Source organism: Eutrigla gurnardus, assembly GCF_963514095.1.
Source record: "Eutrigla gurnardus genome assembly, chromosome: 20".
NCBI lineage: Eukaryota > Metazoa > Chordata > Actinopteri > Perciformes > Triglidae > Eutrigla > Eutrigla gurnardus.
In genome coordinates, this window is record NC_139931.1 from 3972131 (window position 1) to 3982261 (window position 10131).

The following is a 10131-nucleotide window of genomic DNA, read 5'->3' on the forward strand; positions in this document are numbered from 1 at the left end:
GCGTCGTCAAACCAAAACACAAAGCGACAGCGACTTTACAGAGCTGTGAAATTTCACATGTTGCACCCAGAAGCACTGATGGGAGGTGAAAGAAAGCTCACCCAGGTGTTTGTGTTCCAATCAGCCGGGTTCAAACCGTCAACAGGCTTAAGTGTTTCCTGTTAGTCCACCTTAAAAATCAACACCTAAACCCTTAAACATGTCCATATATATATATATATATATATCTTTATTATACATCAAATAGAATGAAACATGAACAGAGGTCATGTGGAGTCGTCACAGGTGTAAGTCATTAACCAGGCTGGAGGGTTCTGGTATTGTGCTTGTCATCGTTAGTGTTATTAGTAACGTCTGTGCTGTTTCTACAAATGACCAGATTGTAAATCAAGGGAGACCTCCACACAGAAAGAGATGTAAGTTTGTTTTCTGTCTCTTTGCTGTTTTTAATTTAGTCTTTTAATGTCTTTTAGCCACTTTTGTGGTCGTTTGACTTTTCTTTTTAGGCATTTTGCATCTCATTGTAATTGTTTTATGCTTGTTTTTAGTCATTTTGTGTGTCTTTGTGATCTTTCGGGGGGTTTATAATCATTTAATGTCTCTGTTTCATTGTTTTGTGTGTCTTTATAGTCGTTTTGTGTTTCATTTTTTGTCATTTTGCAACATTTTTTTGCCTCTTGTGTTGCATGACTTTGTGGCTGTTTTGATGCACGTTCCCAACAACAGATGGTATCATACAGAGGCTCTGGTCTGGGGGACCTGCTCCTAGTAGGCCTTAATCCATTCAAGATACAAACCAGGTTCCAGGGGGGACGCCGTGATCCCTGTGACCTGATCGTTTGGTGTTTACACAAACAAACTTGGTTTTAAAGACAGCATGATGTTCAGAACATCCTGTTTGTGGGATTAAAGGCGAATCTCTCGCTCGTTGAGTACCAGTCACAACAAGAATAACGACTTTCAGGCGGGTTTCCTGGGTGACGGAGGTGTTTCTCCCCGGGGTGAAATCTGTAGGTGGGCAGGTTCGTCCTCAGTGTGACTGACAGGCTGAAGCCGAGCGCGGCTTTTCATGTTTTGCAAACAAGAATGTGACGGACGTTTGGAACACCGGCTCCTTTGTCGGCGGGAGATAGTCAGCAAACCGCCTCCAGCCGCGTTCCACCGCAGCTCGCTGGCAGTCAGGTGGTCGGCCGGCGGCCCGTCGGTTGGATGTTTGTGTTCTCCGAAATCTCCCGCCTGTTGCCAAAACCGTACTTATGCAAAGCAGCGAACCCTCCCAGTGGATGACAGATGTTTGGAGCCGTTATGACTTCTGATTTAAAGACATATCTGATGATCGTGATGATATCGTGATGTAATTATACCTCAATTTAAACATTTTAGGGAAGAGCGATGACACCTTCACATCCGTCTGTTGAACTGGTTAGCGTAGCTTAGCATTAGGAGAGGCTAGGCTTGTTTATGAATTAAACTTATTTAAGTAATGACACTCTTGTTATACTAATGTATTCTCTATAAGCCACAGTGAGTCTCGTTTGGTTTCCTCTCCCTCTGTGAGGCTGAAAGCTTGGCCTCGGCTCGGCTGTAACTTTAAATTATAACGGCGTCCTCCTTTTTAAAGCTCAGTCTGACTGTATTTATTATTCTGCAGCTGCTGCAACAGCAAACGTTAGAGCAGCGATCACATGTTCCCTCCCAGATAGATGACAGATTGGAGGATCATTTAAATCTACATTCTTTATTTCCTCTCGTTGCAAAAGTGCACAAGCAGATGAAACACAGTGTGATCAGTGTGTTCCTTCGGTTAGGATGTAACAGACGAGTAAGATTAGAGACGTTTTGGACTCTAATGGTTTGTTATGTATGTCTAAACCTTGCAGGAGAAGATCAAAGTGCTGCAGATCTGATTACTGTTTGCACGTTTCACAGCTTGCCAGTTTAATAATACAAGAGTTTTCTGTTTAAGCCGCACGCCCTCCTTTCCCATGGTGCAGTGCCAGAGGACGGATCTCTCCCCCTCTTAGCGAAGCGTTCGACCCTGAATGATCGGACGTTATAGCTTCCAATCAGGCGGCTTTGATTGTTCTACTTGATGTGTGATTAGAAGCGTTTTCTGAGAGAAGATGACTGACGTCTGTTTGGATGGGAGGTTCAGTCACATGAAAGACGGCCGTCTTCTCCCACTTTACATCCCAGGAAGGCAAGGCTGTGATTATGGTTTGTGGTGAGGATGTTTGCTCCGAGTAATTTGTCTCCCATGCGAGGCTTTCGCTGATGGATCCTCTGCTCCGTCTGCCAGAGTTCAGCCGGCATGTGGAGATTTGTTTTTAAGCCGGATTTTCATGTTTTTTTTCCTTTGTAATTTGTCAAATTTTGACATTTTGTCAATTAGATTCTTGACAGCTATGAATCAAAACCCCTCAAATTGAGATAATAAATAGAAAATGAAAACAAATAAGTGCAGCAAAAAGTCCAAAATGTTACATTATCATATATTATATCATAGGATTGATGCATTAATATATCAGCAGTGTTTCTTTGTTGCAGTTGGCTGCTGTACAGCTCATTTGATCCATTTCATATACCTTATATGCCTCATATTTTAGGTTATTAGTCATTTTATCTCTTCAACAGCGAGTAAACAGTACAATAATAACCTTGTAGTAGAAGTATAAGTACTATAATATCTAAATACTGAGGTTCTGAGCAGCAGCCAGCATGTTTGGTGTTAAATTCTCGTCTATAAAGTGAATAAATGTTTATTCACTTTATATATAGTGAGGTATTTGTATTCTGGTGGTTTAGGAGTTAAATCAGATTTTCTTTTTAAAGTCCTGCTACACAAACTAGCATTTGTCTTAATGTCGCATGTAATTTCTTCATGAAGGATGTGAATTAATTACATTTTGAGCCAAATTAAATGAAAGGGAAAGTCTCTTAAAAAGCTTGTGTTTAATCTTAACCTTATCAACTATAATTGATTGTTTATCACATGTGGTTTATATGAAATTATCTTAAACAGCTGTCTAATAAACATATTTCCCACAGAAATCCACAATATGGAAACACTACAAATACCGACTAAATGTACTTATACTTTCCACCAATCGTTTCCTCGTGCATTAATATCTTTTATCAATAACACAACATGCCTAAATCTTTAACATGAAATAAAAACACGACCAAAAACAGTGACGTTTCTCAGTGGTTATGCACTTTTATTCAAAGTTTGGGTCCCACCGTGGGTCCCATGGTAGTTAATACCAGGATCAGCTCATAATCCCTGAGAAGCCAGTACTGGGAATGAACCGTTCCAAGCCTCCAGATACTGGAGAATAAACACTGCAGTCATTTTAAGCACAGTTCAAAGCAGTACGAAAAAAAAAAAATCATGTCCGGGTCATTAAAAAGCTGTAAAACCACGAAGGAGGATGTTACATCCTTAAATGACACCGGCACTGCTATCTAAACAGAAGCACAGTACACAATACTGCAATCAGAATGTACAGTGTGACCCAATATGGGTGAGAGAAGACACGGAGGGCGGACCCTCCATATGGAAACGCTGGTGTTGCTCCTGGGAAGTCCTCGCCTCTCAGATAATAGTGATATTATCAATAAAGACATTTAACGTCGATATTAAAAACAGAACTGTAGCTCAGATTACACACGTTATGATGGATATTTTACTGTTGAGCTCATCGAGGCGAGCGTCTTTTCAGGAGCAAACATCGGCGGATTTGAAACTCAGCTGTGCAATTATTCAACAACAACAAAAACATTTCAAAGCATTTCAAAAGCTGATTGGAACCCCGAATCAAAATCTCTTCCACTCATTCTTCCTCCCTGATCGGAACGCAGGGAGTCTTATTAAATACAAGGGGATGAGTAGATGGGAGATTTTGCGGGGTCATTTCTCTTTTTCTTTTGTTAGTATGAACACAAATCTGAGGCATGTCATTAAAAAAAAAAAAAAAGGACGTAAATTAGGTCACCAAAAAATATCACAAAGGGAAAAAAAGTGCTTTGTCCTGACATACCTCAGATAAGGTCACCCAAAGATGCATTTGGAAAATCTGCCTTCTGCCAGCTTTATGGGCGAAATAACACTGTTAACTTAAAAGCACAATAACATCTTCATATCAGAGCGTTTATCCGGAGTCATTGCAGTTAAAAATGCCTGAAAAAAGCCAAATATATGCGATAAACAAAGACATGTTTTTTTCAAAAGCTAAAACAAAAAAAAACGTTAAGCTGGCAATAAGGCTTATGAATATATGACAATACATTCTATGAGAATTGCAGATACATTTACAAGCAACATATACATCACAAAGCTCAACTGATTGCCTGCAAAGCTTAACGCTGAAAGCTTCTTCCTGCCGGGAGGCTGGGGTCCTCCACCGGACCACGATGGGTGGGGGGGGTGTGGAGGTCCTGGCTCCGGACAGGAAGGGAATAGTCCCGAGGCGGGCCGCACAGCAGCCCAGTAAAACTATTAAAGACCGCACACGACTGCAGCGACAACGCAGCAGCGGCGCGGTCTAATACCAAAAACACTGGTCCCCGCGAGCCTTTCAGATACCGAGGCTCGGCGGGGACGAGGATAGGAAAGGAGCGGTCGCCCTAGAAGGCAACCTGAGGCGGACACCACGGGGTGTCTGGGTACAGGAGACAGTGCACAGACTTGAACCTGCAAGACAAAACGGTGGGAGTCAGATTTGCAGAAAAAGTGTCGAAACCGATCCATCAATCAATCCTGAACAATGTCTCACCTTGATGGATCCTCCTCCACAGGAAAAGCCCCTTTGAAATTGATGATGTTACTCTTGTTTTCAAACATCCCATAACTGAGAGTGATCTGGAGGAGAGAAGGGGAATCATGAGCACCACAGGAGCAAAAACACCATGCATGATGGAGTGTGTTTTTAGAGCTTGAAGCCTCTCACCTGCTTGTGGATCTCAGATCTGGACACCTGTTGCAGGTTCTCCAGGTGGGAGTGGAACAGGTTGCTGCGGGTCAGAGGAACCCCCAGAACCGACTCGATGATGTAGCCGACGGTGCAGTCGTCGGGCAGGCGGATCTTCTCCGCCGTGTTCATGAAGTGGCCTCCGCTGGAGGAAAGAAACCCGGGGTTCATCAGCGTTGACGTGACATGGAGGTAGTTTAATGTTATTTCCATCCTTAAGAGTTTTCTGAGAGATGTATATCTGTACCTGGCCCACGGGCTCATCTTCAGCGCCAGACCCCGACTCACGCAGAACCCCGCTCCCCCAGTAGCAAACCAGAAGTTGACTGGTTTCTATAACAAAAAGGGCAAAGAAAAGCGTGTTAATATACAGAATCATCCCACAATGATCTCCAGGATATGATGCAAGAATCTTCCACGCACCATCTTGTTGTCCCCCAGCCTCTCGGTGGCCTCGATGGGCCGGTCCAGGCTGGGTTTCCCGATGTACATGTCCTGGGTGTGGGGGTACTGGGACAGGTGCTTCACCAGACTCCGCACGTTCACGTAGTTGTCGTCATCGACGTGACAGAACCACCTGCGAAACGGTTTAAATCGTTTAGATCCTGAGATATTCATTCACGTCTCATTTTTTTAAAATAAATCACCATTAAAACACTTACTTTTTGCCCGACTCTATGAACTTGTCATATTCCACCGCCATCTTGCAGGACAGAGCTTGTCTGCTGTGAGCCGCGGAGCAGTTTGTGTTGATTGCATGACTCCCTGTGGCAACAATGAAAGAAATAGGATTACTGATTAGAGTTGACGCCATGAATGGGGGCTCTATGTGGCATCTTTCAAAAGGGAGGGAAAAAAGCTCGGAGCAGAATTTTTATATAAAATAGGATTCCTCATTAATTCAGTGGCCTTTTTTTCCTAACAACAGAAAGAGCCTCTTTGTTCCCCGACATGATGCCACTTACCAATTTTCTTTTTTAGCTCCTCGTCCTCTCCGTCGGTGAAGATGTACGTCTGTGAACAAACAAAGGAGAATACAGATAAGTTTTTAAAAAACACTTTTTTTTGGGGGCGATCATGTGAAGCCGGGTCACACGATTCAAATTCAACAGTGTGTCCAAAGTCCTCCCAAGCCGGTGTGATTAGCATCAATCAGCATGGCTTTTATGCAGTGGAAAACACATCCAGTTAAACAACCCCCTGCTCCAATAAAGGCCTTTTGTACGGCGTCTCCCCCTCACCATGGCAACTGCACCGCCACCCCCGAAGCATCCCAGACACGGAACAAAGGAGGGGGCAGACTGTCCGCCCCCACACGCACCACATTCATGATGCCGTCCTTTGGCCGGGGCCGCCTCACCCTGCCGGACCCGCCGCCGGCCGCCATAACGCAAGCACCAAACACCACCTCTCTGTTTGCTCGCCGCCGTAGTGACTGACAGACAATCCCGAGTCTGCAGGCCGCTTGTTAAATGTAGCAGTTCCTCATAAAAGCAGTTCACAACAAAGGGGAGCACACTTTAACAGGATTAGACCCCTCTTTATGACGCCGTTCACCGAGGGCAGGTGCACGCCGCTGATGAAAGGCACCCTGAGCTTTTGCGTAACCGCCGGCGGGTCTGTTTACCCTCCACCTCAGGTGAGGCAGCACCTGCCCAACATCACGCCACCTCCCTCCGCGCCACGTGTCCCTACACGCCTTATCGACTACGACCCACCTGCCTGCTGATTCCCCCCTTTTCAACTAAAACATACTTTCCACCCTCCAGTTCTCCTGCCTGAACACTTTGTGGGACAAACAGAGCAGATGTTGGACGCCGGGTATTTGTTTAAAAGGAAGGGTGGTGGGTTTTCACTGGTGGAGGGATCAGAGGCTGCTGGCACTGTTTGCTTTAAAAACCCCTGTTGAATAGACGACCTAATCACCGAGGCAGCTGCCAGAGCTGCCAGGGCACTGACAGAAAGAGAGGGAGAGGGCTGGAATCTCACTGCTGATTAGTAAATTGGAAACCATGTGTGGCCATTCACCCCCCTCCTCCTCCTCCCCCCTCGGGGCCACATACACAGCCAGGGCCTCTTGAATAGAACAATGCTCTGAGTTTTCATGCTGGGTAAAGTCTCCACTGGGTAAATTCTAAATGTTTGCCTGTATTTGCATACAGCTGCAGGAGTTAACTCAAGAGAAACCTCCTGGGAAGGGTTTTTCTCTCTCTCTCTCTCCCTCGTCTTTGTTTCTTCAACTTTAAAGAACACTTACTTTCAGGGAATACCACACAAAACAAAATGTGTGTGAGTGTGGAGCAGAGATAAGAAGTGAGGGGGTGAAGGGTGAGGAGGAGATGAGAGCAAAGAGAGGGAGGGGGGGCTGCACTCCTGACCACAGGAAGGTCTGGCACGGCCCCGTCTGAGCTGAACGTGGTGCCTGGCTGGCTGTCTCCAGCTCCACGGGAAGGAAGGGCATCAGGCTCCCCTCCCTCCATCAACCACTTCCATCCTGACTCCCAAAGTCTGATTCAAAGCATTTTCACCCCCTCCTCCTTTTTCTTTTTCTTTTAGAAAATCAGGACAAATGATCTGTATCACCAGGTTACAGGATGGAGTAAATGGCATACGAACTACAACAAGCATTTGTTCTACAAGCCCTCATTGTTGGAGTTGGAGTGCCAGCTAATTGTCATAAAGAGGAATGCGTGAAGACGTCGGTCGCCAGCTGCAAAATTTATCCAGTTTTACAACTCAATTTGCAGCCGATGTACACTCTGGAGCAGGAAACGATTTGATCCCTTTTCTTCTTTTGTTTCTCGGCACAAGGCCATACTGTTTACGAGGGATTGATAGAAAACAGGAAGGGGTTTTGTACAATAAGCTATATAATGAATTGTGATGGGAAAAGAGACTAAAAGCACCAGATCTGACATTTAAAAGTCACAAATAACCTTTTATATAAAGACATTAACAAAGCTCAAAGATTAAGACGGCCACGGGCACTATTGTGTCAACACGGCTATCACAGAGTTAATCTTCCCTCTCTGTTCTCATGCAAACGGCAGCAGATAGCAGCTCCATCTGCAGTGGAGGAGATCTCCCTCTGAGCATCTGCATGAACTCTACTTCTCATTGTGTGTACAGCGACTAAAAGAAGTGATCCACAGATGTCCATCAGCTGAGCGTGAGAATGGACGGGGCCATATGTACACGGTGGGAACTCGGAGCATCATATGGCTGGCATTAGGGCCGGCCTTTGTTCCGTCTCCCCTGACCACCTGGCACCCTTCCTCCAGGAACTCCCTCTTGCATTGTGGGCCCGGTCTGTCCCTCTTCTTCTTCTTTTTTTTGGTCCACCCACCAGCTGCCTGCCCACAAGCCCCTGCTGTCGGACGGGTTAACCAACATCATCAAATAGTGCCGTGATTACAAGCAAATTAGCACAATCAGCAACAGATGTGGGTTGAGGTGATTCTGTCAGTGACCGTGACGACCCGTCATTACAACTTTACAACCACGAGGGGAGAAGCCTCCGAGGTGAGAGACAGAGACCTGTGTGTGACAGCGGGGCCGAGGCGAATCAAGGAGACTTCTGAAAAAGCACATGTGACACCTCTGGGTGCAAAAAGAAAAATTGAATGGCAAGCGTTTCCTCCACACTATTATGGCGGATCTTTGTGAGGCAGCTTGGTTCTCAAGGCAACATTTTCACACCCAGCGTGCCACATAAACTTGCCTATAGATGCACCCCCCCTTTTGTCCCAGGCATCCCCTTTAACGAAGCCCCCCATCCCATCCAGTAAGCTTGACCCAGACTCGGCTCCCACGTTCCCATGGCGAGAAGGGGAGACAAGGGGGCTGGGAAAAAGCCTTTCTTCCCCCTTCAGAAAGACGCTTTGTTAGTGCTTGGAAGGGGGACAACGCTGGAGCCGGTGCTGTGAAGCATCCATTGCACCGGGGGCATTCACAGGGACACCCCGAAAAGAGGAGGGAGAATAGAGAGTGGGAGAGAGGAGGGAGGGGGGGTGTAGGAGGGAGACGTCGGAGTCCTGGAACCGCTTCCCTCCGTTCTCAGGGGACATCAGTCAGGAGAATAAAAAGTGACAGAGCCGAGGAGAGTCTCTGATCAAGGCTTGTGTGGCTGTTTGAGTGTCATCTGGTGGTGTGTGTGTGTGTGTGTGTGTGTGTGTGTGTGTGTGTGTGTGTGTGTGTGTGTGTGTGTGTGTGTGTGTGTGTGTGTGGATCATTGTTCAGCTCTGCAGGTCACACACACACATCACTACATTTCCATCCTGTGGCTGCAGATTTACGCATGAATACAACTTTTCATACCTGTTGCATGTTCCTGGAGATCCACGTGTCCAGCAGCAGGTTCAGCCTGGACTGGTGGAACTTCTTGGTGGTCTTCACGGCGATGAAGATGTCGTTGGCGCCGATGTCCTCGGCTGGAGGCGGGTCGGCGCCGGACGCGGAGGAGCGCGCGGGCGCCTCCACCTCGCGCCGTCCCCGCGTCAGTTTGGTGAAGTACGCGGAGAATCCCTTCTTCTTCGCCTGTGCGTCCTGCGCGCCGTCCCCGTCCTGGAGAAGGGAGCGCGTCCCGGCGTCCCCTCCGTCCGCCTCCTCCTCCTCCTGCTGACCCCCCTGGACCCGGAGATGCTGCACGGTGACCAGCAGCAGCAGCAGCAGGCAGAGGCTCGCCGCGCTGGCGACGGAGACGGCGGTCTTCTTCCCAGTGGTCTTCAACATGATTCAACTTAAAAAAAACTATGAAGCGACGCAACGAATCCCCAACACAAAGTCCATATGCTGAGTTCGTGTCCTCACTAGAAGATAAAACGACGCGCGAGCGCTCCGTCCGCGTGCATAACTGGATCTCAAGTCAGTAATTTGTCATGAAGGATGCTTTATAAGCTTCCATGCTGGCCACGCCCCGGGGGAGGTCCCTGAAGGCAGCATGCCAGCCAGTGACGCGGCAATGGAGGCGTGGCTACGCGCGTGCTTGTGTGTGTGTGTGTGTGCGTGTGTGTGTGTGCGTGTGTGTGTGTGTGAGAAGATTGACCTTAAAGAAAAGAAAATTGCATGTGGTCACGAGGAAAGGTGTGTTTTCTAAAAAGCACCTTTTAGGGGAAACTGCAGCGTTCACTCCTCCAGTGTGGGAAATAAATAAAAAAGAAGT

At 46.9% G+C, this 10131-nt stretch overlaps 1 protein-coding gene across 1 annotated transcript; it reads right to left on the reverse strand.

Annotated features, from left to right (window-relative positions):
* Positions 1-3192: 3192 nt before the first annotated feature.
* Positions 3193-9819, reverse strand: lfng (LFNG O-fucosylpeptide 3-beta-N-acetylglucosaminyltransferase). Its single transcript, XM_084036204.1, has 8 exons — positions 9288-9819; positions 5936-5984; positions 5633-5735; positions 5394-5547; positions 5218-5303; positions 4950-5115; positions 4776-4861; positions 3193-4693 (listed from the first exon to the last, which is right to left on the reverse strand). The coding sequence occupies exons 1-8, from the start codon at positions 9699-9701 to the stop codon at positions 4627-4629; spliced, it is 1125 nt and encodes a 374-aa protein (XP_083892330.1). The 5' UTR covers positions 9702-9819; the 3' UTR covers positions 3193-4626.
* Between the last annotated feature and the right edge of the window lie 312 nt (positions 9820-10131).

Bases quoted from the DNA above. Each gene is read 5' to 3' on its own strand.
- lfng (XM_084036204.1), bottom strand. From the start codon at position 9,701: ATGTTGAAGACCACTGGGAAGAAGACCGCCGTCTCCGTCGCCAGCGCG. The intron at 5,985-9,287 runs GTATGAAAAGTT...GTTTGTTCACAG, and splicing joins TCTCCAGGAACATGCAACAG to ACGTACATCTTCACCGACGG. The intron at 4,862-4,949 runs GTGAGAGGCTTC...TCTCTCCTCCAG, and splicing joins GATCTGAGATCCACAAGCAG to ATCACTCTCAGTTATGGGAT.